Source organism: Strix uralensis, chromosome 4 (genome assembly GCF_047716275.1).
Source record: "Strix uralensis isolate ZFMK-TIS-50842 chromosome 4, bStrUra1, whole genome shotgun sequence".
NCBI classification, from domain to species: Eukaryota; Metazoa; Chordata; class Aves; order Strigiformes; family Strigidae; genus Strix; species Strix uralensis.
In genome coordinates this window covers 104558471-104586011 of record NC_133975.1, presented here as the reverse complement: position 1 = coordinate 104586011, position 27541 = coordinate 104558471, and the positions used below count along the sequence as shown (strand labels likewise).

The window sequence follows — 27541 nt, the reverse complement described above, 5'->3', positions numbered from 1 at the left end:
GGCAGGACATCTTCTGTCAACTAGACTTTGATATGTTTTATGGATGCTTCTTTATGAAGCATTTAAGCAATGTGTGGTAGAGAATGAAGAAGCATAAGATTTCAGTCATCTGTTTTGTAAAATGATTGATCCCTAGGAGTCTTCAGTCTACTAAACACTTTGAGGCAGTCTTCCTGTCTTCTGTGTAATGCACTAGTAAAGCTGCTGTTCCTCTAAAATGCTTAGAGGCCTTGCATACTTCTTACTGGGTATCACGGAACTTGTTATGGAAAAAGAAATGAAGAAATGTAATCCTTAATCCAAAAAATGGCGGTCATGCTGCTTTTTTTTTTCTGGAGCCAAGATGTATTTCTGCAGTTACTTGACTCAGAAATACTATTGCTGATGTTCCTAACCAGGTTTTCAAATACTTGTCTCTTTTGCCTTTTTTGTTTGACTTGGTAGAGCAGAAGATGCATGACATGTATTGGGAAAACTTTCAAATGAAAAATTTATGTTTCCTAACCATGGACAGTTGTATCTGCATAAATATGTACTTTAAAGAAAATGAAGTTAACGGAATTACTTGCTTTGACCTAAAATGTTGCCTTTTAGAATTTTTTTTTTAGAATTAAGATTTAAAAAATGCACTTGCATACTCTGTTTCTAAATTCACAGAAATGTCTGTTTACATACAAATACAAGCGAGTAAGTTTATTGGCCTTTTGGACCATTTAATACATGCAGTTACACAACCAGTCTGCAAAGGTGCCTTAAAAATTTGTTTTCCTTTGGTCTCAAAACCAACACAAAATTTCTTGTGCAGCTCGTTATACTAGATAAGTTTTTGTTTCTCTGCTGTTTTTCTAGTATATGATACATATAATTGAAATTGGGAAGAAAGCATTGTTTAAAATAGAAAGCTAGTTGTTAATTACTGGGTAGGTTCTTGCTTACATTTTAATACAAAATCCTAATACTGCTTCTCATGGTGCATCTTTAAGTATTCTGTCACAAATGTCTGGTCTTAGTTTTTGAAAAAGACAATCTGCCATATACTGATGTATATTTTATGTTGTATTTACATCATACAAGTGAATACCCAAAGTCTGGATGTTTTTAAATTGATGCTTTTACTTACTGTTTTTCCAGAAAATAGAGGCCCGGGTATCAGCTGATGAAGATCTTAAACTTTCTGATCTTCTGAAATATTACCTAAGGGAATCTCAAGCTGCTAAGGTGAATTTATGGGTTTTTGTTCAGTAAAATAGTGTTTCTTTAAAAAAAAACCGAAAAAAAAAAACCTGAGAGAGAGAAGGGATCATCTTAAGAAATATACAGTAGATAGGTTAAAATGCTGCCATGTCTAGCCTGCGATTCCTCACCCAACTGTACAACCTGTATGTCTCTTGCATAAGGAATAACAATGCAGTTGCTGACTGGGACTGACTGGAACTGTGTGATCTGCTTACGGAGGCCAAATTGTGCAGTGTAATTAAAAACAGTGGTAGAGCTGTTGGTGAATTGTTCATGTGTTTGCAGTGTGTTTGTTGCTCGTAGACTGTAAGCAATTCTGCTTTTTTTTAATATTAAAATTGGATGCTCCAGATGATCTGCAAGAGCTGATACAAAAACACATGGGCCAAATTTGATACACTATGCCTACAGAAAATTGAATTCTTCGTGTTATTTGATGTAAGATGGTTAAGTAACATGACAGAATGAGGAAGCATTTGACAGAAAATGTCTGTAGTTAGAAGATCACAGCAGTAACTGTTGCACAGAAAAATGCTATTGCTGTTTCTTGGGCCCTGTGTGTATTTCAAATACATAATCTAAATATAGTTTGTTTCTAATCTAAGAAGCTGTGAAATTTCCCATGATTGCCCTTTCTTAGGCTTTTTGGAGTATCATCTAAGCCATCTGTTGCTGGCCTCTGTCAGACAAGATGCAGACCAAACAATATTAAATTGCATGTCTGATCCAGTATGGACATTCCTTGCAGGATGAAGTAAAGTGAATGCAAATAATTTAGTAAGAACTGACATACAGCAAGAAAGACTAAAATTAATCTGATTTTTTTTTATTACTTGGTATATACTAAAATCCTTGGGTAGATTCTTGTAAACTCTATACATCCTTTATGCTTTTTTTATAGGATCTCCTATATAGAAGATCTAGGTCACTAGTGGATTATGAAAATGCTAATAAGGCATTGGATAAAGCAAGAGCAAAAAATAAAGATGTGCTGCAAGCTGAAACTACTCAGCAAATATGCTGTCAGAAATTTGAGAAAATTTCTGAATCAGCAAAGCAAGGTATTTGAGTGGTTTTTGATCCTACATTACTACTTGAAAATGAACAGATTTTAGGATATTAGTAATGAGAAGACGTTTTTGTACTGTTTCTTAAGGAGAACTATTATCTTTTAACCAGTATTTACTTATTTTAGAAAGTTCACATGATATTTTCCTTTGGCTCCTCATAGCTCCATTAGGCAGAGCAAAAGTCTAGGTGCAAATTATTTGTTGATCATTTCTTAAAGTATGCATAGGATAGGATACAAAATTATAATTGCTAGCAGTAAAGGCAAACCTAATCTTTTAAAGTGTTGTTGAAATTCCCTTTTTGGTTTTATGCATTCTTCTGTGAAGGCAGCAGTCTGTTGCAGAAATGGTACTACATGAGAAAAGGGGGAGAGATCATGAAATGAGATTTCACTGAAGTTGCAGAGTTATAGTAGCTCTAGAGAAAAGGAACCTTATTTACATGTTACTTTTTTCCTGGAAACTTACTCTTTTTTTTTTTTGGCTAAGATTGTTGTGAGTTAGTCATGACTCATTTTTTGGGGCAGATTTGTTCAAGGTTTAAACACCATGCTCTTCTGTTTTTATCAGTTAGAAGTTGTTTGTCCCTGTAAAGCTAACTAATGATTCCTATAAATGAGACAGTGGAGAATGAGTGAATCTGTTAGCCACCAGGGTATATGCATAAAGCATACTTCCTGCTTCTGTTCTTCATGCTAGTTTTAGCTTAGTATCTTTACTAAAGTCTTCCACATATCAGCTTTGAAAGAACAGTGCACATGGAATAAGTGAATTAAATGTTTAAAAGCATGCACATTGCAGTCTTTTTTCAGAGAGCTTTGTCCACAAAAGCTTAGCTAGAGATAAGGAACTACAATGATGGTTTGCTTCCATCCAACAGTGTAGCAGTATCTTTCAGCCTGGAATGTGCTGAGATTAAACTTGTTTTTTCCTGTTGCCTTCTCTCACACTTTACCTCTTCCATCCTGAAGGAAAGTCTGTTAACAGTTGAGGGCACTAGCAATAATACTGTTAATGAATCCCTTTTTATTTTCTATAGAACTGATAGACTTTAAGACAAGAAGAGTTGCAGCATTCAGAAAAAATCTGGTGGAACTAGCAGAACTGGAATTAAAGCATGCTAAGGTAATTGTGATCTTTTTTGGCCTGTATTTCAATTGATGTTAAATATTATATGCTTGAATAACAGAAATGGCTACATTTGTTGTGTGATACACACTTCATATTCAGAAAGGGGAATTTCAATGCAAGCATCATCCAGAGAGGTGAACTTTCTTGAATCAGAGAGAGGGGGGAAAAAAAAAGTATAGGTGAAATATCTCCAAGGGACTGGTGTGCTTGAGGTGCCTTTGGAAAACTCATCTCCTTGAAGACAATTTTGGCTTCAGTTTTATGTTCCTCTAGCTGTTTGATATATCAAGCTGCAGACTTTGAATACCTGCCTATTTTTAAAACCTCATCTCATCATTTTACTGAGATAGGAATTGGTTTCTGCTGTTATCTGGATGTTCAGCACTTGATGTATAGGATAAGCTAACTATTAAGCATGAGGTCACACGGGCCTGTCTGAAGTCAGATCAGTGTTCTCTAAGCTTTTTTAACCTTTTTGCCTTTAAACTATAAAGTGCTAACAAAAGAGGAATGTTGCAGATAGGCTTTTCAGGAAAATAAATTTTTGCAGGAAAAAAAACCTTTAAGGAGCCTGTACTGTCCTTAAATTTCACAATGTATTTGATTCCTTTACTCCGTATGAAATTAATGTTTGTGTTTAAATTGGGTTAGCTGCTCTGACTTCATAGACAAGTACAACAGTCTCTAACAGTCCTATAGCAGGAGGCGTCTTTCTTTTAAAAGTCAACTCTAACGTTTCTCATTCTCATCACAAATTTGAAAGTGTGTTGACTACCAAGCTTTGAATTAACTCAGAATATATGTGTTAAAAGGACTAGTTAAGAGGTGTATAGTGTTGCTTGTTGCTGCTTTTACACTCTTTTCAGTAGTGTTGATGGTGTCATTCTTCATTCTGCCAAACCCATTGTTTGTAAAACTAATGCACTGTAAAGAGGGTTGTTTGGGAGATTTTTTCTTTAATCTTTGTAGGTGTAAGTTCAGCTTGATGGGATATTTAGCTGGTAAAGTAATCAGTAAGGTTTGGAACACTCTGCTCCTTTTTCGGGTGAACAGTGCTTGCTTTAATGTGCTATATTGAAAATTCAGCTATATTTCCCCTAAAGTCTTAAAACATCTCATAATATTTGCCACTATTCAGCCTTCCTACTTCTCTGTGTGTAACAGCTGTCTCTATCCAGCCCTGAGTCTCCCAGGAATCCCCATGTTTAGTCATGAATGTACTGGTTATGGTTTTTAGTGAAATTAATAGTCATAACAGTCATACTTGAAACAGTTTTTATTGATTTGCCATGTTATGCTTTAATAAGGGAATGGATCCACAGTGCTTCTGTCCTGCTTCAGTCATTGACTCTTCATCATCTCTTGTAACTGACCCTTGCTGAAGTCCCTGCATGCCTTGGAGTGGAATGCTTAAAAAAATGTCTCTATCTTCTAAAGTATCCTTAAAGAATCACTTGTATTAACTCTGTGCAAGTCAAAATCTTGTAGTAATATTCTCTTGAATTTTGACAGCTAATAACTGCGGAAGGCAGGGGTAAAATGCTTAATTTCTGTAGCTTTCAACTTGATATATGCTTCTTGGTGTCCTCAGTTTACCTGGAAGAGCTTGATTTTTTTTTAGCTGTTCTTCACTTGTCACCACAGCTTGCATTTAAGACATAGTTCTTTGAATAGTCTGTCTTAGTCTGTGACTTGACTTAGTAAATTTACTAATAAGGAGTATATGAAGCTGTAATAGAAGCTTTGAAACTGTAGTCCTGTTTTTGAAGGTGAGGTGGGTTTTTTTGCTGACTGTTTTCACCTACTTCATCATGGAGCACTGTAAGATTCAGTAGACAGTTTTGAATATTTAAAGCTTTACAATATAAAAGGTCATTTTGACTAAGGATGACAGTTCTTGAAATGTTAACAAATGTTGTGATTTGCTGAATGAAAGGATATTGTCTTTCTCACTAGGTTTGAAAGTTCTGATTTTTCAAAGCCTGTGTTTCATATATATTCAAAACAAGCTACTAGAGATGGATCAGTTTGGTTGCTGTGCTTTTATTTCTACAGATTCTGAGTTGGATTATTACAGAATTTACAAGTGCAATAGATCTTACTTTTCAATTTTATATAATGGGGAATTTTCTTATTAATACTATAACCAGTGTATTAAAGAATAGTCTTATGGATAGGATTTTATTAGTCTGTACAGAGTATTGAAGGATAAAATGGTTTGGTGGAGACTTTCTGAGGTAGTTCCATAAAAGGAAGAAAGAAGATATGAAAAGACAGGTTGGTTGGTTGGTTGGTTGGTTGGTTTGTTTTGCAATAGCACTGTGCCCTGTTGTGTGAAGAGCAATGTAAGGGGAGTATGAAGGTTTCTCCTTGTCCCAGAGAGGATGTTTTTATACTTGTTGCAATGCAAATCATGAACAATGTTCCCATTTCAGGGAGGTGAAGTAGTCCTGGTTTTGGCTGGGCTAAGCTGGGGTGTTTGTAGACACCTGGTTTGTCGTGCAGTAGAGCCGAAAGAGGGCTGGGCGAAGCAAAAAGAAACCTACTTTTTCATGTAGGCAATAAATGAATGAATTCAGATCAAAAGCCCATTGCTTTAAGGTTCTGGACAAAATACTTTACCTGATGCTGCAGCAGTCCCTGTCTCCATACTTTTGCAGCTACTGGAGGCCTGTGAAGCTTTAGCAGCCCCGAAGTGGAAATTGCTTGGCTTGTCAGTGTGGAGCACAGCACTCCCAAACTTTGCAATATGACCTGTTATTCAGGTCTAAGTGCTCTTGCCAGCAAAAAAGCTAACTGGGGAGCAGGGGCTGGGGGCAACAGATGACATTGCTGCAGGCTTTTGCTGCAAGTCTTCTACTGTGTGGGTTTTTTTTTTTTTCTGGAATGAGTACCTCCAGACTAGATGTCGTGCAGGTGTATCTGCGTCTGAATCAGTCTAGCCATGTGTCTTCTGGACTTGGAGTTGCCTGGCACAGAAAGCATGGAGGTGAAATCTGATGCAGCAATGAGTGCTGGAACTCACCTGAGAGACTGTCTTTCAGAGGAATTCAGCCACCATGAAGGCTGCTGCATGACTTACTGTTACAAGTTATTTGCTCTGTGCAGAAAGAAAAACACAAATCCCAAAACACAGAGTTCGCTGCACTGAAGAAGTCAGAATGACTAAAGTATGGAGAGAAGGTTCTAAGACACATCTCTCATTTCCTGAGCTGTATCTGGTTGTGTGGCTCTAGAAGACGGAGGGTGATGTGATAGGGAAATCAAGCTTGTAGTAAATCAAGGGCACCGTATATACAAATACTAAGTGCACTCTCTCTGCCCAGTTATGTTTATACTACTTCCTTATAAAATACTTGTTTTAATCTGCTAATAACCTGTTATCCTTTCCTGGTTGCAGCTCAGGACTTTTGAAAAAACTAAAAATCAGACTGTGGGTTGAGATTGCTTTAAGTTGATGTGAGTGCAGACTACTGCCAGGAAGGATGATGATGCATGACTCTGTTTCTTTCCCTTATGTTGGCACTGTTATGTGTCCAGCAGCGTAGTAAGATGGAGCTAAAATGTGCTCTGGGTTTTTCTGTGCTTTACTTTCAGTCTTATTTTCACAGCATCCCTTGTGTCAAAACACAGTTTTGACTGGGAGGGGCTGTGAGTATGAGAGCGCTGCCTTCTTAGCAGCAGCATGTACCCTAGATTTACTTAAAATAGCTGCCAGACCACAGCTTTAGATTCTGTTTGGTCTCTTATCTATACTAAATGGATTGATGTTCCTTTTTCTCATGGCCATTCTGTCTGACTGTCCCTCTAGGTGTAGTGTTCAGCTTCTGTTTTGCTAGCTCGGTGTTTCTTCATGACTTCATGCAGTTGTAAATAATATAAGACCTGATTAAGTGTTTAGGCATTTAGTGCAAAAGCTGCATTTAAACCTATTCAGTGTTTTAAACAGTTGGATTTTGAGGTGTTCCTGTGTTGGCCTTAATGTTGAAGAAGGGAGGCTTGACAGCTGGTGAAACTGTTAAGGTTGTAATCATATACTTAAAGCATTTATAGCCTTGGCTATACTTCTAGAGTCTTTTGACATATGAATTGTAACTGAGTAAGATAACCACCCTTCAAATAAAAAAATCTAAACATCTCTTTCCACAAATACTAAGATACATGCTCTTGCCTCTATGGTTTTTTGTGGAAAAAAAATTTGTCGCATTTCTAGCAACAGATGTCAGTTTAGAACTGACAGAAGAAGGGAGTAAGCGAAATCCAGTGCTAAGGGATTTGGTTAAATGCTTTGTCAGTAATTCTTTCTTTCCTGAAAAGGATGTTTCTGTCACCGTGGTTCTACCAGTAACTGTAATATCTAGAGATTAGGAGTCTGAGTTGTCAAAAACCACTTTTCTGAATCTGAATTTATAGGACTTTCTTGAGCTATGCTGATGGAAGTCAAGTATGTCAGATTGCAGCCAGAAAGAGTAATGGCTCACAGCCTCTATTGTCCTCGGTTTATTATAATTTAAATAAGGTTGTTCTTGTGAACTTTGTAAATTTGATCTAATGAAAATGAATGATTTGCCTATTTGGAAAATTTCAGTAGGCTGGCTGGCTGAGTCTGGAAATGACTGATGTGTAAAGGGTGTTGTGGTACTGTTTTTTCTTTAGAGTGCTACATAGTGGCCAGTGAATTGCAAACATACTTCATGCTGCTGATGGGCTGTAAAGGGATGGCCAAAAGGTGACTGTCACACTTTTGTTACAGGTAACATGCGTGCAGTTCACAATTATAATTCAGACTGAAGGATTCCTTTTCATTCATTACTTCATTAAAGCTAATAATACAACTGTTCAATAACACAGACCTTAGATTATGAATCTTGTACACTACAAAGATGGGCCACCAAGTCCCCATACATTTCGTGTATATTGAATTTGTTCGTATCACAGAATTACAAACTTTTTAAATAGCTTGTGACTGTCCTCTGCCAGGATAGGCATAAAAGGACAAAAAGCTGTTGAAGCTGTAGCTGAAATCGCTGCCTTCTGGAGAAGACTGAAAAGGATTCAGTAGACACAACTGGGAATCATCTCCTTTGAAGCCTTTAATTTAGTTAATTGCTTAATCTGGATTATAGGAACCTTATTGGGGATAGAATTACGATTTCTTACCTTTTTGGGCTGAGGGACGAGTGTCCTTCTGCCTACCTACCACAGGTCACTTGGAATGCTTTCAACTGAAAAAGTAAGAATTACAAATTCTTTAGTAGTTGTGTGGACTGTTTATCAAGGACATGCAAATCACAGCTACTGGTACTGTTTAATTATGTGATTTCGTTTGTTTGAAGTTTTCTTTACAGGTTTCTTTTTGGATCCAAAAAATTTTTAGAAGGAAGCAGTTTCTCCCATGTTCGTAACTGGATGTTCAGACTGTTTTGTTCTTGCGTTTTATCTGAACCCGATAGGAATTACTCTTAACACTGTCAACAACCTAACATTGTTTCTTACACAGAGATTTCAGATTTGGGAACAAATCTAGTACAGCTATTTAGTAGTGAATAGTCAGTAGTTTAAAGTGATCTAAGCATAAATGAATGGACAAAACAATGTGAATGTTGTGAATACCAGGTTGTTTGTTTCTTTGTTTTTCTGGAAAGTAAATCTGGGTTTACTTGTCGATCACATTTGCTTAATTCACAAGGGTATCTTTATAAGTGTCAGTTCTGTAAATTCATTCAGAAATCTGAAAGTCAACCTGTACGTTTTTATGGTAGAGTCAGAATGCTTTAAATAAGATTAAAAACTGATCTACAGGTGTTCGAAAAGAAGAGCAGAACTTGGCCTTAGAGATAAAGCTTAGTTAATCACTTCTGTAGCTCTGGCTCCACTGGCTAAACTCAACTTTGATGACTAAATCACCTGGCTAAGCATGTAAATCAGTCTGTTGTCTTTCAAACAAGGTCTGTCCTTGAACAGAGCTAGAGTTTAGATGGCTGTCACAGCAAGGAGATACTGAGTGCTGAGAATTGGTTAACATGTCTTGGTGAATTCAGTATTCGGTATAATACATGAATACTTCTGGTTTGGAATTAATATTCCAGAGCGACATTTACTCACAATGCTACATAAAAAATGAAAACTTTGTAACCTTTGAACTTCATTGCTAAGACAGTGCTCTGCAGCGAATAGTTTTTGTGGCCAGACTAGATCTTTAGTAAGAAATATGGAAGGGGTACTAAATGCTTATTTTTGAATCTCAAGTTGGCTCCATTTAGTTCTATGACACAGTGCTCCTACGTTCAAAAAACTCTTAAGGTAAAAGTTACTTAAATATTTCAAAATAAGCTTAATACCTGTCCTCTTTCAGTGGTATCATTGCTCTTTAAAAAACATCTTTTTGCCACAAGCGTAAAAGAAAGTAGAGAAATGTGGTCATATTTTTCTTTATTTTTACAGGGTAACTTACAGCTGCTGCAGAGCTGCCTGGCAGTGTTAAATGGTGACACATAAGCTACGTTCCGTCCTCCCACTAACAAGGGCTGCCCTCCTCTGGATTTTGTTTTCATGACTTTAAATAAGCATTTACAGTTCCCTGGAGAAAACATTTGACAAAGTGCACATAAGCAAGCTCTTTCTTTCAAAAGAATTAAAACAAACACCTGAAAGTAGCTCCAGACTATATGAAGCAACAGCATACTTGTTATACGTACATATTCATGTTTATTTAATCATTATATGCTTTCATTGTTCAGAAACCAAATGCTCTGTTTTTGTGAAAATAGCCAATATAATTATGTTCATTATGTTATGAATACTATGATACGGCTGCCAAACTTATTTACCTTTGTAAGTAATTTCTGATGTTCACCATTTGAAGCACATTGTTCAAATGGCCTAAATATTACCATTAGATATTTGAATATTGTTACTATAATGGCATTGTATACACTGTCTTAGTTTTTTTCCATGTACTGATATCAAGAAACTTAATCTTTTTTTCAATTGTGAACATTTCTTAGGAATTTTGGAGAACTTTGTGTAACCTTTATAACTATGATTTAAAAAGAAAAGCAAATGCATTAGTATGTTTGCCTTAACTTGTAGACTAATCCAATTATTGTAAAATAAACCATGAAATCAATGATTTTTCTAAAATTATGCAGACACTGTATCATCTGTAAGCTTCATATTTTCTAGTAAATCAGATTAATTAGCTTTTTCTCTATTCATCCTGTAAAAACATTGAGTAAGTATTGGATTGGTCTGACACTAAATACTCGCCCAGTAATTTTTCACTTGCATTCTCAGGTTTATCTGTTTGCCTACCTGTTTGTCTGTGACTTTCCTATCCAGTGTACTTAAACTGTTTTGAGCTTGGTGGCTGACTCTGCAGTTTCTTTGGCAGAAATGCTTTTCAGAGAATTTAACGGGTTTCTTTCCAGAAAGGGGAAATAAAGTAGCACAAGGGAGTTCAGAAAGTGTGTATCAGTGAAAGGTAATACTGCCCCACTTTGATACAGATAAGAAGCTTTTGCTTCAGAAAATAAAAAGTAAAGGTATCCCCAATAAAGGAATACTTGAAAAGGATCTCATTCTGCTAACTGGACTTAAAACGCAGAGCTATAAATCCAGTTGTACTTGTTGTATTGCTTTGTCTCTCTTACTTGAACCATGGAACTTTTCCAGGAGGTGCTGTTCTGTTGTGTAGATGTCATAAAATTAGGCTTTACTGAATGAACTGCTCTTCAGTGGGATTGCTGCTTTATTTTTGGGTTTGTAGACCTTCAGTGGAGCAGCAGAATTTTGGGTGAATGGGATGTTTGGAGATGCTCATCAATGTAAGTCAATGTCTCTGTGATTACAGACTCCCTGTACTGTCGCACAGAGGTGTGAGGTTTGTTTTGGTTTTTTTCTCAAATAGGGTGAATTGTACAGTGTAGTATGCTTACCCTGCTGCCTTGCACATCAGAACATTTCAAAGGCAGAGAAGTTTCTTAGCTGAACCTGCTGTTTGCGTTGTGCGTTGAGTTGCACAGGTGTAGCCTCAGACTTTGATTACCAGTGCCCCAGCGGTTATTAGCAGCTCCTCTAGTGTATATAATACTTCCCAGCAATGGCTACTACAGTAATACTGTGCTGTTCATCTTCCAGATATAACAGGTATAATTCCTAAGGAACTCATCTATAAATAGACTACAAGGGACAAAGATTACAATGTATATACAATTAACAGAATTGTAAATATTTTAAGTAGGATGTGGGAACAGTTTTTAGATTAGTCCTTGCTGTTCAGTGTTACTAGCTCATTAAATTTTTTTAAAGCCTCTTGGTAGTGGGTGTGTCTCTTAAAGCTCCAAGCCCTGGCTCTGTAACCGTGAAGAAAAATATTTAAAACGTGACCCGAGCGATTGCACCTCCCAAGGGAAAAGGAAGGCCGGGCCGCCGCCCCCCGCCCTCCCCGCCTCGGCGAGCTGGCGGCGGGGCAGCCCCAGAGCCGCCGGGGCCGGGCCCGGCCGCCGGAAGCCGGTGGGGTGCCCGGAAGGGGCGGGTCCGGGGCGGGCGGCGGCAGCGGGCAGGCGGGCGGCGCCATGAGCTGCCTGCGGGAGGAGGACGACCCGTACGTGGTGGAGGAGCCCAGCGACGAGGAGCGAGCGCTCAGCAGGTGCTGGAGAGCCTCCGCCGCGGGCCGGGCCCAGGGCGGCTTGTCGCTGCCCTTCGCCTGAGGCGGCCGGGCGGGCAGGCCGGGGGCGCTCCGTCCCGGCGGCAGCGGGCCGCCGCTCCCTGCTCTCGCCTGGCGTCTGCTGGCCGGGGAGGCTCCGCGGGGCCTGGCGGTGCGGCAGCCCCGGTGCTGGGCTCCTCCGCGGGCGGCGAGGCCGGCGGCGCCCAGCGGTATGCGGCGGGGCTGCTTCGCGGGACTCCCTCACGGCCCCGGGCCGGGCCGCGGGGTGCCGCCCGGGAGCTACCGGAGGGTCGCCTCGGTGCAGCCGCGGCGATTTTCTCTCTTGAAACGGGCGTATTTACGCTTCTGACACCGTAAGTGCCAGTGTGTAAACAGGTCCCTGCTCCTGCGCGGAGCCGCTGAGCAGAGCTGCAGAGGCGTCGCGGCAGGCCGCAGCCAGGCAGCTGAATCTCCTTTGCAGAGTTTTAACACTAACAAGCTAATAAAACATTTTCATAAATGCGTTTCCCATAAATAAACAGATAAGTGCTTCCTAATGCTTCCACACATTCAGATGTTTGTTCTCCAAATGACTCAGTGTTTTAAGCTGGTTATCATAATTCGGTGTGTAACACTTCAATCTCTGTAGCTCGGAAGATGAGGTGGATGTGCTCTTACATGGCACTCCTGACCAGAAGCGGAAGCTGATTCGGGAGTGCCTGACTGGGGAGAGCGAGTCTTCCAGTGATGATGAGTTCCAAAAGGAGATGGAAGCAGAACTGGACACCACCATGAGGACTATGGAAGGCAAATGGAAATCACCAGAAACAGGTAAATTGCATTCTAACAGCTGCTTGCATATGAAATTGTGAATTTAGTGGTGTCCAGTTAAGGTGTGAAGTTAATGTTTTATTCTTGTGGCTAGAGGTGTGTGATGGTAGTCAAGTGCTGCTAGAAGCCAACAGGAAAATATGGCTGATTGCTTCTGCAGAAATGGTCACCAGGTGCAGCATCAGTGAATGCTTCTCTTTCATCTTTTCTAAGACTTGGTGTTTCTGAACATCTGATTTCCTGCTTTAATATGATTTCTCTTTGTTGGGTCAGTTGCCTTTTTTCCAGTATTTCTTTGGTTTAAGTTGTATTTGGAAACCTCTTGAGTAGGTTGTGGTGTCTTGTACTTTGTCTAGTGGCTCCAGGTGGCTGTCGAGATTTGGAGCCCTTTCTTGAAGAAAGAAATAGCATATGGTAGAATGAAATCCTGAATCAGCTGGCAGAAAAAATCAGGAAAAATATTAATCTCTTCCTCCCTTACCTGCTTGTAATTGTTACATCAAATAGTAAAACTGTATTGAAGATGTATGACATGTACATACATCTGTGTTACGGAGTTTGTGTACTATGGGTGCAAGAGATGGATTGCTTTGGTATTTGAAGAGCATATGTTCTTTTTACCTATTACAAAACACCTAGTGAAGTGTTCTTAATTTCCTGAAGAATCAGTGTAGTATTCACTTCAGTGTAGGGACTTCACTCTGTATTCAGCAGGTTTATTAGTTTTATCTGTGTTATGGGCAAATTTGATCCTTAGGTTTTGGTTGTGCAATTAAGAAGGTGTAGCAATATTTATACCACCACATCCATTCAGCACAGAATAGAATTTTTGCTGCAGACTGACTGTGACACGTGCTTGGCAATCCATCTAGGTCTTTTTTGAACTTCTGTGGCCCTGAAATTTTGGGGGATTTTTTTTTAGTGAATTTTTTGTAATCACAGTTTGTGAAGCAGTGTGTCACATCTGTATTTCTTTCACATGACTAAAGATTTGTGGAGTGTCCAAGACTGTGGATTATATAGGGCAGAGGCAGGCATATTTGATGTGGTGTCCTCTGTGCCTAAAGGGAGTGTACCTTGGAGGAAGCTTTCATTTGAACTGTACCTGAGGTTTGTCTCAGAGGGAGTGAGCAGCTTTGCTCTGAGAGAGCATCTATAAATGAAGTAACACGAGTGATGTGGATGATCAGGATGTGGGAATAAATTGGGAGAGCTGTTACTTAACACCCCCAGATAAAGCAGAGCACTCCTGGGTAACTTGGAAACAGAGGTTTGTTCTGGGCTGTATACTTACTGTCCTTTTGGCGGGGTGTTCTTACCACTTCTCTCTAACTCCACACCCAGGTACTTCCTCAAGTACTGGGCAGACTGGACCTGCCACCACTTCAAAATACTACGATGACATTTACTTCGATTCTGATTCAGAGGATGAAGATAAAATAGGTAAATGTCTGAGAAGAAGAGAGGAGGACATCTTCACAGTAGCCTTCTCCCTCTCAGATCCTGTAGAATCCTCTTGGGGGGGTCAGGGTTCCTGAAGGTGGCCTTTTGGGAACAATTATCAGCCTATATCATCTCAGTGTAGTTCCTGCTATTGTATGATGTATCCCTGTGTACGTAAGGTGCGTTAATGCTTTGGGGTGGTGCATTTGGAGGAGAGATGAGTTAGACCTTTGTGCTGTTATTTAGGTTTATTGTGAGTATGGAAAAGGAAAACTGAAAAACTGATTATTTTGATTATTTGAGAATCCTCATATGTCTAACGGATGTCACATGTGCTTGCACAAATCTTTCCAGTTACACAGGAAGTCTGGAAAAACAGAAGACATCAGCAGCGCCGGATTCTTTCCAATGATGAACTGCTGTATGACCCAGAAGAAGACAGTAGAGACCAAGCGTGGGTAGACTCACAGAGGAGGGGGTAAGAGACCATAAATATTTGAACTGTAGGATGCTTAACGTAAACTGAAAAATTTAAACAAAAATGGTGAATATAGAGAAAAAGCTGTCACTGTCAAGTCCATACAGTGAAAATACTGTTATTTAGAATTTACAGCATATGAAACTTAAAAGCCTGTAAAATTTTTATGTCTGTGTAGTGGAAGTGAAGTCTTCAAAATTACACTATTCTAAAACTTGCAATTTTTTTAAAATCAAGACTTTCTAGTTCTATATGCCAGTTTTGTCTGTAGATCTCGTCGAAACAACCATGCTGTGAATGAAGAGGTTGTGAGATACTTTGATTGCTAAATTAGTGTCTGTTCCTGCTAAATAGTGTATTTCTAATTTTGGAAATCTTTGAATTTAGCAAGCCACAAAATGTTAAGATAAAATAGGAATAGCACAAAGGTGCTTTACTGAGGGTTTTTTGAAGGGTGAAGTAGAAAAATGGTTGTTGCAGCAGAAGTAAAATTCTCCATGTAAATCAGTTGAAAAGGATAATATTAATGTATGTTGCCTGCAGGGATTGCACTTGAGATACCTGTCTCATCAGAGGAGAAGGTGGTTAAGCACAAATTCTCATGCCAGGTGTATTTGTCTCAACAAATGAAAATTCTCTGTACAAAGTAAATGGAAGGATACTGGTTAGTATTTTTTCCCCCAGCTTATTTATTTATGTGCTTTGAGATAGGAAAAAGGGTGTCCAGAAGGAGACAAATATTAATTGCTGTATTTTAATATAAAAAAGGTTTGACAGTTGAGTTGATATGCCTGACAGCAAGGGCATGTAATTTCACTTTTTGTCTCTCCTTCCTCCTTTCTTGAATCGGTAGGTACCGTAATCAAAGAAGAGTGCTGCCGCAGCAGCAGCAGCAGCCAAAACCTTCAGCTGTTCCAAACAGTGATGCTGTTTTGAATTGCCCTGCTTGCATGACAACATTATGCCTGGATTGCCAGAGGTAATTAGCAAATAGTAAGGGGTCTTTTTGTAATGTCTTTTTTTCAGTCACTAGTATTTTTAGTGTATTCAATTTGATCAAGTCTGTCTTATGAGGTGGCGAAGAAGGCAGGTGTATGTGAATCAGATTTAGGGGTGAATGCTAGTTTGTAAGAATGATGATCGGTTTAACCTGCAATGTGGAGATGAGGAAGAACAGGGTAGAACTTTAGCATAGTGGAGAAGGTAAACTATTTTTAAAAAAAAATCATGGAGACTAAACAGTTCAGGGTGTTGGTTTTTTTTTTTTTTTAATGTTGGCTTGATGTTTAGAGGCATAAAATTACTCCAGGTTATTTTTGTGTAAAAGTGCCTTGTTTAGAGAAGGATTAAGCAAAAATCAAGATAGTGTATTCTTACTTAGTTTGAGTCTTAGCAGTTGTGGTTTTGAGTATAGTTACATTTAAAAGTGCCTGGAAAGCATTTAGGTGAGAATCCATGGTGTGTTTTGCAGCTCTCTGGTATCTGACTGCACTGCAAACCTAGTTAGTACTGTTGACCCATGCTAAGGAAAGGACTCTGGAACTGGCAGTAAAGGAGAAAGAAGTCTTGTGAGATGAGGAGTAAACTACCTCTCATTTATTGAGTACTTTTAATGATTGAGGATGAAATTCCACAGCAGCCTAAAATCATCTAAGTACTGGGGGCTGTTTCTCACTCTCTTCCCTTTGCTGGCTCTGGTACTCCTAGACCCTGTTCTGTAGTTAAGTATTTCAGTTTGCTGACAGAAAATGGTCCATTTTTATTGTCAAACGGGTCTTTTGTGGGTTTAATAAACTGAAATAGCTCAGCACAGTGTTATACAAGCAGTAAAGCCAGCAGAAGTCGAGATAGGACTTCTGCAGCCACCTGTTATGTTGGTTTAGGCTGCTGTAAAACTGCAGCCTGAGGGACATTGTGTTGAATTTTGCTATGTACTCCGGCTATGCAGTTGTTATACTGATGACAGCTGAAAATACATTTTATATTTTATTATGCTTTTCAAGTGTGATGTGTCGATGTTTGTTATTTATAAATAAGGAATTTCAGGCTTGCAAGACATTCTAGGATATAAATGCGAGTAGTTGAGTCATTTGCACTCATGATCTTTTGCCTAATGCATAATTCTGTAATACCAATACCATTGTACTCCAGCGTGTTTATTTCAGCATGTTTTTAAAAACACCTTAAAAGCAAGACAGATGGCTACGACTATTTTTTTTAATGAATTTTGTAGATGTGACTTTTGTTCTGTTTATGAAACTTCATATTTATTTGGCTTTCAGCTCTTTGGCATGGTACTTCCTATCTTTAATCCCATTTCCAGTGACGATAACCGATTTCTTGGAAGCAGAGTTTTACCAGTGGTATGACTTGCATTTTCTCTCCTTCTCCGTAGACATGAATCTTACAAAACACAATATAGAGCAATGTTTGTGATGAACTGCGTTGTTAACAAAGAGGAAATTCTGAAATACAGAAAGAAGCTAAAGAAAAGAAGTAAGAAAATGAAGCACAGCAAAGAAACTACCTCTACACAATCAAATGAAGAAGAGGAGGAAGTGTATCATCCGGTATTATGTACTGAATGCTCAACTGAAGTGGCAGTAATGGATAAAGATGAAGTTTTTCACTTCTTCAATGTTCTAGCCAGCCACTGCTAATGTGCAAAAGTGGGGGAAAAAAATCCTGCACTGTTTAAGACCATGTGAAGTATCGGAAATGCAGCCATGTTAACCTTTTTTAAATACAGTCTTTTAAATGTGCATTTTCATCAGAGAGCTTTATAGTGATCGGATTTTTGCAAAGTTTATAAAAGCAATACAGTTAACTGCGTGCATTTGAGAGCACTGTTCTTTCATGCTGTTAGGTGGTTGCATCATTGAGAATTTAAAATTTTGTAAATACAATGCAAGATCTGTGTATTATGATCATTCCCTGTATATATACCATCCATTATCTCATGTATTAGAACTGCTGCTTAGAATAAATACTGTATAGTAACTGGTTCTTCATAGCTGCATCGGTCATTTCTATGGCACGTGGTAAACAACTCTCAGTCAGGATGTTGGGCTTCTGTAGGCTGGTATTCTTGGTAGAGTTGCACACAGGTAGGTTTGATAAAGAAGGCATTGTCATCATATTTGGAATTTTGGCCCATGAAGATCTCAAAAATGGAAACTTTTATTTATACATAGTGGAAGATTAGCTTATATCGAGTTTGCTGGCATGGATCATTCTGACATGATTCATTTAAATCAACGTAATGCCTAGTAATACAGTTAAGAGTTTTAAATGTAAATATGTATATGAAGAAAACACTGGACACTTTTTCTATTGTCCTTTTTCGTTAATGACACATCTTAAGAAGAAATTTATGGTCAGATCTATGACCATACAGCTAGTTTGAGTGCTTTTTCTGTTTCTTTAGTATGTTTACAGCTTCTTTATAGAAACATAAAGAGCTTCTGCTTAGTCTGTGAAGCCACTGCAATGTTAACAATGGATCTTTCCCTCTTTTCCTCCAGGCATGCTCCCAAGAGGTCACTCTTGATTTTTACTAGTAGGTAACATCTCCTCTTTATAGCCTGATATTTTTTTAACACTTCACTTTGAACAAGGGTCTGTCTGAAAAAAAATCTTTATGCTTTTAATAGTATGAGGAATGATTTGTTATATGTGCTTTGAAGGATTGTCAGAAATATTTAACTTAGGAGGTAGGAACCTGACGAACATACTTCTTTTGTGCCTTGGATTATAATAAAATGTTGTGATTCTTTGGTTACCTTTTGTAGTCCCTGGTGCTGTATTTTACTAACCTACACAAACTCATTCTACAGTGTTACATGAGATTAGGGAGAAAAAAAATACATTGGTTCTTCTGTCAGGATTACATGAGGAAAACATTAACTTACTATTTTCCATCAGCAGAAACTTAACCTCTGCTTGATAAAGTAGAGAACTATTGAGGCAGCTGCTGAACGCTTGGTGCACCTTCCTCTGCACATGCAACTGGCGATCATAATTGAGTCCATACTTGTCTTGTGGCTTGGGATCTGCCTGAGATGAGATCTCTATCGCCTCTTTGCTCGTACAGTCAGACTGATTAGTGGAGTGTCTGACTGCATATTGATAGCTCTGGGATCATCTGAAGTGGGATAAATGGGTACTGTGTGCCCTGAGCCAGGAGGTGTATATGGAAAATTCTGGACGTACGAAGAACTGTTTCTTAGAAGCGTGGAGGGAGGATATAGTCTGTGCTCTAGGGCATGCTTGCCTTCATGTAGCTGTCTTCACAGTCTAGGTGAAGTGAGAAGGCTCTGTGTAGCGCCAGGTTAAGGGTCTCTGCACAGAGCTACTGGAAACGTGACCATTTTGGGAAGGATGTAGTCCAAGGGCTCAAGTGTTGATGCAGGTGGCAGCAGGAGGAACAACAGGTGATGGCAGTCCCTAAGCAGGGGTAGAATGGAGCTGGCAAAGGAGGGGAAACTATACAGAGGAATATTGTCAATTTTCTTAAGGGGCTAACTAGCAAAAAAACCTGTCTCAGGAGTATGCAACATACCAAAAAGGTGTAAGGCGCATGGGCACCACCTGGTGGGTTAGGGCAGATGGAGATTTTGAAGCTGGCCTGCCTCTAGACATTACCTTTCCTCCCATCCCAGTTACTTTCTTGCTGCTGCTTCTTGCTTGCCTTATCACTTGGAGCTTCTTGTTAGGAAGCATAGGAACACACAGGACTGGAACTCGTTTGTCCCATATTGATAATGTTCTTGCAGCTTTGAATGGGAGTAATGTTTCAGTTGCGCTGAATGCCCTACTTGTCCTTGAACTTTGTACGTGTTTATATAGAAAGGAGACTTAAAAAATTACCACCAATTTTTCAAGCAGCAACACCAACACAAGACTCCTCCAGCAGCAATTGCTACAAGCAACAGTGCTCTTGGATAGGGACAACAGCTCCTGTAGCCAGTTGTGTGGGGTATTAATCACATGAATGCTCTCATTTCTTCTTGTGCTGAAATACATCTGCATAGATAAAGTGTATCTGAATGTCTTCTGGTTGAATTGAATCCCTTTTCAGATTCTGCCACATGAAACAGTACAGTCTTAAGTTGTCTCTGCCAGCGGGTTTTCTTTTTCACAGTTATCTTTTGGTACTGTAGTTGTATTTTGCAGCTGTGTAAATAACCCCTAAGTGCATCCTCCCGTGAGTGTATTTCCTTGTTTTTCATTGTACCAACAGCACAGGTGAAGGTAGGGGCGGGGTGGCTGCAAGAACAGAATCACACCACTCAGTGTGTGTGGAAGTCCCCTTCCAGCAGGCTTTCAACTAGCACCTTCTAAGCTAGAGTGCCAGTATCAACTGCCAACAGCCTTTCAGTCGGGCAGTCCAGGCCCATCTCTGCGCATTTCTCCTCACCTGAGGGCAGTGAGCAGTCGGGGCAGGGGCATCCCACACCCTCTGGTTTCTGGCCCCAAGTGCCTGAGGGAAGTGCAAAGTCAGCAAGTTACAGTAAGCAGTCAGTCTATCGCCTCTTTGTTTTTCTATTCATACGGGATTAATCTGACAGAGTGGGATGATGTTAAGGTCTTATTTAGCTGGGCCATGTTTTTGGGTGGGCTCTACCCTCTAACAACTGAAGACACTGGAGACTCCTACAGAGCATTTTTAACATACCTCCCGTGGGCCCTGCTGAGCGCAGTCTCCGGGTCTTCTGTAATTCCCAGAACATCAATTTAGATTAAATAGGATGAGAGAAAATAGGCTGCAGCACCATCTCCCAGGTATGACTCAGACCGGCAGATTACCGCAGGTTCGCGGTCAGCCATGTGATTCAATCTGCTCGGACACCGGCGGGCCCGCACTGCTGGATTTTAACGTTCTGCGGGGGACGAGGGAACCGCCGTCCCGGCGGGTGCCCCCGCCGCGCCCCAGAACTCCGCGCCCGCCGGGGCTTGGCTGCGGGCGCGGCCCACAGGCCCCAACGCCTCCATTCCGGGGGGCAGCGGCCGTCCAGGCGTGGGGTGGGGCCGGGCCCGGCGGTGGCGGCGGGAGGGCGGGCCCCGGGCTGCCACCGCCCCCCGTCTCCGCTCGGCCTGGGCCCGGCGCAGGGCCGCTGGCGGGCGGGGAGAGCGCGGGGCGCGCCATGGCGCTGGGCTCGGCCTGGAAGCAGATGTCGTGGCTGTACTACCAGTACCTGCTGGTCACCGCGCTCTACATGCTGGAGCCCTGGGAGCGCACCGTCTTCAGTATCCTTCTGCCGGCCGGGCCCCGCTCGCGGGGCCTGGCGGGGCGGGCGCCGTGTGCGCGGCGCCGGTCGGGGGCTGCCCTCCCCCTGCCGCGTCCTGCTTGGCGGCGGCTCCAGGGCCGCCCCGAGGCCGCCGGGCGGGTGAGGCGGCCCCGCCGGCCGTGCCGCCGCCTCCCCGGCGGGTGCGGTGCCGGGCGGGCGACCCGGTGGCGGGGGAGCGCCTGGGCCGTGGCCGTGCTGAGGGCGGGTGGCCGCCGCCGGGGCTCCCCGGGGCTGAGGGCCGAGGGGCGGCCGGGCCGGGCCGGGCCGGGCCGGGGGGCCGCTGGCCTGGGGCGCCGAGCGCGGCCGGTGCCCGCGGCGGGCAGGGGAGCGGCGGCCTCCGCCCGGGAGCGGGGCTTGCCCCCTGCCCGCAGACAGAGGCTAACGCTCCTCACCTTCACGGACTAAGGTGCTGCCCGGGGTGGGGAACAACCCTTATGCTGGTGATCCATGTCCTGTCGCTGGGCGTCCAGCAATTTATGCTCGGGCTCAAGTTTATATCTCGAAGCTATTTCTCCTTTATTTTTTCTTCTGTAGAGTTATGGTAGTTCTTTCTCTTGTCTTTTGCACTGAAATCTCAAGCCTTCGATTAAGCACAGGTGTCTGTCGTGAATTCTGTTGTATTTTTGTCTAGTGGAAAGTAAATGTGCACGCTGCAAAACCTTGCAAGCTTAGGTTTGCGTGGTGCTTTGTCACATGATTTTTACTAGATGAGTATTTAATCCTCGAGCTGGTAAGTTTGCTTGGCTCTTTCGGAGTGGAAGAACTTGATAGATGCTTACGTGAAGGCATCTGTATAAAGGCTACTTAGAGGTTTGCTTCTTTACCCGGCCCTTTCATACAGGCAGTATATTCTCTCAAGCGTTGTTAGTTTTCTAAGTGTGGCTGTTTAGACCTTGATGTAAAATGGTGTCTCACATGAATGACCCTGAGCCATCTCCAGTGTTGAGAGACAAAGAGAGAAATTAACCAAAACATTAACGAAGAGGAGGGTGTAAGTAGTGAGAAGCTGCTTTTGCTGAGATACTGGTCAATTTTGTAAAGGAACTCTCATTTGTCATAGAAAAGTGGTTGCCCAAGTTACAACTGTGTGATCAGACATTTTTTTTTTCCTGTGTAAAGTCAGTAGAAGTAGAGTTAACTTACTATTTCTCTTCTCTAGTATTTATAGACTTACTGTGCACAATTGTTTAGGTAGGGATTCTTACCTTCAAAATGTTGTGTTCCTTGCTAACACACCTTACTCTTTTTATGTCCTGTCTATATCACCTTTGCTTTCCTTGCAGTTACATTAGTCATGAGTACTTTTTTGTGTTAACTGTGCAGCTTTTTAGCTTGTGCAAAATATTTCACAGAATTGTTTCACAGAAACAATTCAGTAAATGAAAGTGTGTGTGCCTGTTTACTTTTATAAAATGCTCATATTGCCACTTAACTTACAAATGTCATGAGTGGCACAACTATTGCTTGCGATCTTGGGTCAGCAAAGCAGTTTTATGTCCTCAAACTGGACGCTTTTGCCATAGGTGGGCCAGGTCTGCGGGTGCTGTACGGATGCAGCGCAGGCGCAGCGGCCTTGGGAGCTACCGGAGTGTGGCTCTGCTGCGTGTCTTGCTGTGCTCGTGCTCCAGAATCAGAAGTGAGTGCTGATATGGAAACGTGGATTTATGGGTTGACCTTCATTTTAGTATCTCTTGCTGTATATAATCATCTGTGACTAAAAATACACCAAGCAGCTAGTATGCTCTAATAAGCGCAACTAATACCTTTGCTCTGCCACAGGGAAGTCGGTCATAGAGCATTTGTTACATGTGTGCTGTGGTGGCTTGATTTTTCAAAGATGCAGAGCATGCGCAACTCCTCTGGTTTCACCTGTGGAAACAGAGTACTGCTGTCCAGTGTTATCATGCTTGTTAATCTCCAGTGCTTTTGATAGTGTTTCTGTCTAAGTTTACTGAATCTCAGCATGTAGTTGGATGAAATAAACAGGTTATTATTAATGTTGAGTACTTGTTAAATTTTTCTTTTTCATTTCTGCAACCTTAAACTTTGAATGGCATAATCTACCAGTAATCTGATGCCATAATTTCTTTAGATAAAGCTTCAAGAACCCTAGAGTTTGACAAAGGTCCTGTTGTACATATACAGTTGTCTCCTCTATATAAATTTTTACAAAAGGTCCTTGTTAGGAGTTCAACTAATAAAGTGGTCATCTTAAGACTGTTGAGCAGATAGCTTCATGTGAAGTTTGTTTTGCAGTGTGATCTGCTATAGTAAAGTATTAATGAGTGTCTGTTTAAGTACACAACTTGCCTCAGAGCGTCAGCATGGCTTTGAGTCTTTGTGAGTGAAATAGTTAGAAAGGTGCGTGTCACGATGTTACTCACACTTTTCACTCCCCTTGCAGTTTCTTTTTCCTAAGTACCACCAAACAGCAGATAAATTGAGCTGCTTGCTCATGAGGAAGGGTCTGAGCATGACATGCAGATGGATAAATGAGCCAAATAATGTAGTGATTTAGAGCCTGGAGGACATTGGTAGCTAGAAATGGATTTGAGGTTTCCTGACTTTATTATGCTAACAGTACAACTTTCACACCAGATATATTCTGTGCATCATAAACTAAATTTATTAGGTCATTCTATTGCTTAAAAATGAGTAGGTCATCCACAAAGAACTCTTACTCAGTACAGCTATTCATATTATTGTGTTTGTTTTATTTTTTTGTGATGGTTGACTTTATTCTTCCTGGCTGAATGGGGTTGGCTTCTGCAAGACTTGCTTAACACCTAGGAGGATGCATGTAAAAACTTGTATATTCTCAGTGCCCGTTTTCTGTTCCTCCATCACGCCTTCCATACTTTGGCCCATCCTCTTGTGTCCATGACAAGGCAGTGGATAACTTGCAAGGCATCCTTCCGTAATTGAGCTAATCACTCCTGCCGGTGTACTGGTTTTTGGTGTTCAGTTGGTTCTTTTTGTAGCTCTAATTGCTGAATACAGTTGACCCTGTCTGATTTAAAAATGTAATGTGATAAGATAGCTACCAGGAAAGTTTTAATGCTATGTGATGTCTAATGCGCTTTCTACTTCAAATGCTTTTTTCCTCAACTGTAATTCAGATTCCATGCTAGTTTCCATTGTTGGAATGGCACTGTACACGGGCTATGTGTTCATGCCTCAGCACATCATGGCAATATTGCACTACTTTGAAATTGTGCAGTGATGAAGAATGTATTTTCAAGAAGTAAGCAGGCTTTGACATCTGGTCTACAAAGAAGAATGAACCTCTTCATTTTAACAAGACTTCTACTGATGTCAGAAAGACACAATTACGACTCTGAAGACTAGGAAACAAGATATGTAGAGCAGGGACATGAGGTGTCCCCTATGTTGTGTTCATTCCTTTTAATTTTACAAGATATGCCCTTGTATAGTAGTTTTGTCTACTTTAACATTGTGATTGTACTTTGATATCAGTATTTTCTTAACTTTGTGACAGTTTCAATATTGCACTGTGAAAGCTTTTCTTAATTGTAATTTTGAGTAAATTTGAGTAAATCTTAATTGCCTTCTATTTTTAATCAGAAAGTCATCTTATTAAATGGGGCTTAAAGCTTTTGCTATTGTATGGTATGTATTTGCCTGGATATTTCTATTAATGCGTTTTGTAAGAAAATACATCTAGATTCATATTAGAGACATGGATATATTCGTCTAATGCTATTTACAAAAGCTAGTTTGTATGACTGAACTCAGGTGTACTGTTTGCTGTCCAAACTTTGTTCAACAGTATATTTGTGCATATGGCCTAAATTTGGAATTAGAATTATTTCAAGTTCCTGTATTCCAACTGTTGGAGGAGGGTAGGGGAGATGAGGCATTGAGGCGGAGTGAAGTCTGCATTCGTTACTTTTGGAGTAGTGCTGTGCTTCTGGGCTTTATCTAGTGGAGAGAAAAAGGACTTTTCTTTACTGATATAGGCCCACATCAGGCTTTGGGATAGCACTTTAAATCTACCCTCTTTTTCTAGCTACCAATTCAATTGTACTTTTACAGGATGCTTTATTATGTTCCAATGGTTATGGTTTCTGCTAATTTTCACTCAACAGTGTAACTATGTCTAGATCTTAAAGGGGTTTTCTATTGCCGCTAGTGTTCCAAACATGTTCTCGCTACAAACGACCAAAACGTAGGGGTTTAAATGGACTTGAATTAGAACTACAGCAATAAGTAGCTGAATACTTGGCTGAAGTCCTGTCTTTTTTTTTTATAGGGATTTTTTTCAGTTTTGTATTCTGAAATGTAAGATGGTGACAACCTAACTTTCTTAAGTGGAGGATTTTTTTTTTTTGTTGTTTAAAAAATAAAAGTTTAAAAGCAGAGCTTTGATGCAAAACTTTCTTTGAGAAGTTAATGTGTTTCTGAATGCTGGTACTTTTCTCAGAACTTTTCAAAAGGCGAAAAATGATACTTGACCAAAGAATTGTGATTATTTTTTTTAATAGCCTAGTAATAATAGGTACTGTTATCTTTTATGCAACTTCTATTGAAATCAGGAACTATACCTAAGTTGTACAACTAAATTTTAGGTTTATTTAATTTTCTGAAATGCACACTCAAGAGACAAGACTGTTTTTCCCCCTGTATTTAAGAACTTCATGTGTATTTGATTAAAAACTCCATTGTCGTCTTGGAGCTATAAGTAGTGGGCCTTAAACTTCTTAGGGGAACCCTGGCTCAGTAGGAGCCTCCTACTAAATTAGTGCCTTTGCTTATTAATAACTGGCTATCTAACATAGGTAGATTTTTGGGGTGATTTTGTTTTTCTTTTTTTCAATGTATCTGGAGTTGTATGTGAGTATTTTAAGTAAATACAGAGATAATGATAAGTTAACATTCTCTTTTTGAAGAGCATAATGTCCTGCTGTCCTGTAGCATAAATTTCTGCTGTCCATGGATTAAATTTGTACTGTGATGTTACCTTGTGAACTACTACCATGATTGATACACATCCACTGCTGAGAAAGGGATTTAGTTGTATGGGGGAGGGGGGGGAAGCCCTTCTGTGCAGTGGCATTAGGAATGTTAAGCATGATTTTTAATTGTGAAAGGTTTTATAAAAGGGCTTTGATATACTGACTTTTACTAGCTGTCTGCTTTTTGTTGAGGAAGAAAGAGTAACTGTAATCTCCAATCACTTGGGTTACGTTGGAGTGGGCTTGATCGATACCATACTTGAATTCGATTTGATAATTTGAGTACAGTCTTTTTCAGCATTTTTTTTTTTAAATTATAAATCAAGAATCTCATAGTCTTGGACTGTTCTTTTAGATCCTGGATGCTTTGTTAAAGATGGAATAATTTCATTAATAAAATACTGTCGTTACTAGAATTTGAATTTCTAGAAGAAAATTCCTGCAATATGTCCTTTTCATAAAGTTGATCTAGTGAAGAGATGGTTTAAGGGGTGGTAATTATGAAGCAGAGAAAGTTTTCTTTTTTAAAGTAAGGGTATTGGTAGGGATTTAATTAATCATTAAATTGGAGCAGTAGTTGAATCATAAGGCTGCCAAGTTGTTTTTCCACTGCAGTCTGCTTTGCTGTCATGTTAGTTGGGGGATCATAGCCTCTTTTTGATAGAACCGTATGCTTTTTCTGTGCAAGCTGGAGGTCAAAGGCAGTTTAAATACCATTTGGAGCCAGCTGGTCAATTGTACTTCTGTTTAAACTGGGTGATAATAATTGAGCCATCAGTAATTTAGATAAAGTAGGACAAAATAATTGTTAGAAATGAGGGGGAAAAAAAATCCGAGAACCCTGCAAGTGGCTTTATGTTAGTCTTTTAATAGTAATAGCCCTTGGGGTTTAGACTGAGTCATCAGAAATAAGTGTTTAAAAATGCATTAACTGTGTTACAGCACAACTGATAATACCAGGTCCATCAGCCAGCCCCAGCCCGAGGCCGGCAAAAGGTGTGTCCAGGGCATCTCGTCCGGGTGGGATGACTTGCTGTGCTGGTTGCTCTGGCAGGAGCCCAGTAGCCTGTGACTGTGGTGGCTTCCAGAGCCAGCTCTGCAGAGGCACCCTAGCTGACATGAGGGCTGGGTGCTGTAGAAATAACAATTAAAAATCTTTGCAGTAGCAGCTACCATAACCAAAAGAGGAAACCGAGGCATAGTATTGCAGAAAGTCAGTCTGGAGCCAGAAACTGATCCAGGATGTGTATGTATGCATATCCTGGATCAGTTATATTTATGTGTATATGTATACCCTGTTTATTTCTTTTTACACATATATACATATATATATATATTTAAAAACCCTGGTTATTTCTTGTCAGAAATTATTACGTAGCAATTAGTTTGGAGACAGAGGCTGTGGGTTGGTTGGTTGTTGTTTTTTTTCTGGTTTCTTA

At 40.3% G+C, this 27541-nt stretch overlaps 3 protein-coding genes across 4 annotated transcripts in view; all 3 read left to right on the top strand.

Annotated features, from left to right (window-relative positions):
• The window catches only part of SNX6 (sorting nexin 6), a 29208-nt gene extending 17458 nt beyond the window's left edge, over window positions 1-11750 (top strand). For both annotated transcript variants that reach the window (XM_074868274.1, XM_074868273.1), the window contains exons 11-14: window positions 1132-1218; window positions 2138-2297; window positions 3346-3431; window positions 9882-11750. In XM_074868274.1, the coding sequence (XP_074724375.1) occupies window positions 1132-1218; window positions 2138-2297; window positions 3346-3431; window positions 9882-9935 (387 nt within the window). In that variant the 3' untranslated portion in view covers window positions 9936-11750. The remainder of the gene's footprint in view (window positions 1-1131; window positions 1219-2137; window positions 2298-3345; window positions 3432-9881) is intronic.
• A 233-nt stretch (window positions 11751-11983) lies between these two features.
• Window positions 11984-18617, top strand: EAPP (E2F associated phosphoprotein). The gene is made up of 6 exons (XM_074868272.1): window positions 11984-12087; window positions 12734-12915; window positions 14260-14358; window positions 14713-14836; window positions 15690-15815; window positions 17232-18617. The coding sequence occupies exons 1-6, from the start codon at window positions 12014-12016 to the stop codon at window positions 17494-17496; spliced, it is 870 nt and encodes a 289-aa protein (XP_074724373.1). The 5' UTR covers window positions 11984-12013; the 3' UTR covers window positions 17497-18617.
• A 2289-nt stretch (window positions 18618-20906) lies between these two features.
• SPTSSA (serine palmitoyltransferase small subunit A) lies at window positions 20907-26106 on the top strand. The gene is made up of 2 exons (XM_074868271.1): window positions 20907-21085; window positions 24246-26106. Exons 1-2 carry the CDS (start codon window positions 20983-20985, stop codon window positions 24347-24349), a joined length of 207 nt encoding a protein of 68 aa, XP_074724372.1. The 5' UTR covers window positions 20907-20982; the 3' UTR covers window positions 24350-26106.
• The last annotated feature ends 1435 nt before the right edge of the window (window positions 26107-27541 follow it).

What these genes read in the sequence shown, in the direction of transcription:
- SPTSSA (XM_074868271.1), top strand. Translation starts at nt 20,983, where the DNA reads ATGGCGCTGGGCTCGGCCTGGAAGCAGATGTCGTGGCTGTACTACCAG. An exon ending in CTGGGAGCGCACCGTCTTCA is followed by an intron (nt 21,086 to 24,245) that starts GTATCCTTCTGC and finishes ACTGTAATTCAG; the next exon opens with ATTCCATGCTAGTTTCCATT.
- EAPP (XM_074868272.1), top strand. Translation starts at nt 12,014, where the DNA reads ATGAGCTGCCTGCGGGAGGAGGACGACCCGTACGTGGTGGAGGAGCCC. An exon ending in GAGGAGCGAGCGCTCAGCAG is followed by an intron (nt 12,088 to 12,733) that starts GTGCTGGAGAGC and finishes CAATCTCTGTAG; the next exon opens with CTCGGAAGATGAGGTGGATG. An exon ending in TTATGCCTGGATTGCCAGAG is followed by an intron (nt 15,816 to 17,231) that starts GTAATTAGCAAA and finishes CCTTCTCCGTAG; the next exon opens with ACATGAATCTTACAAAACAC.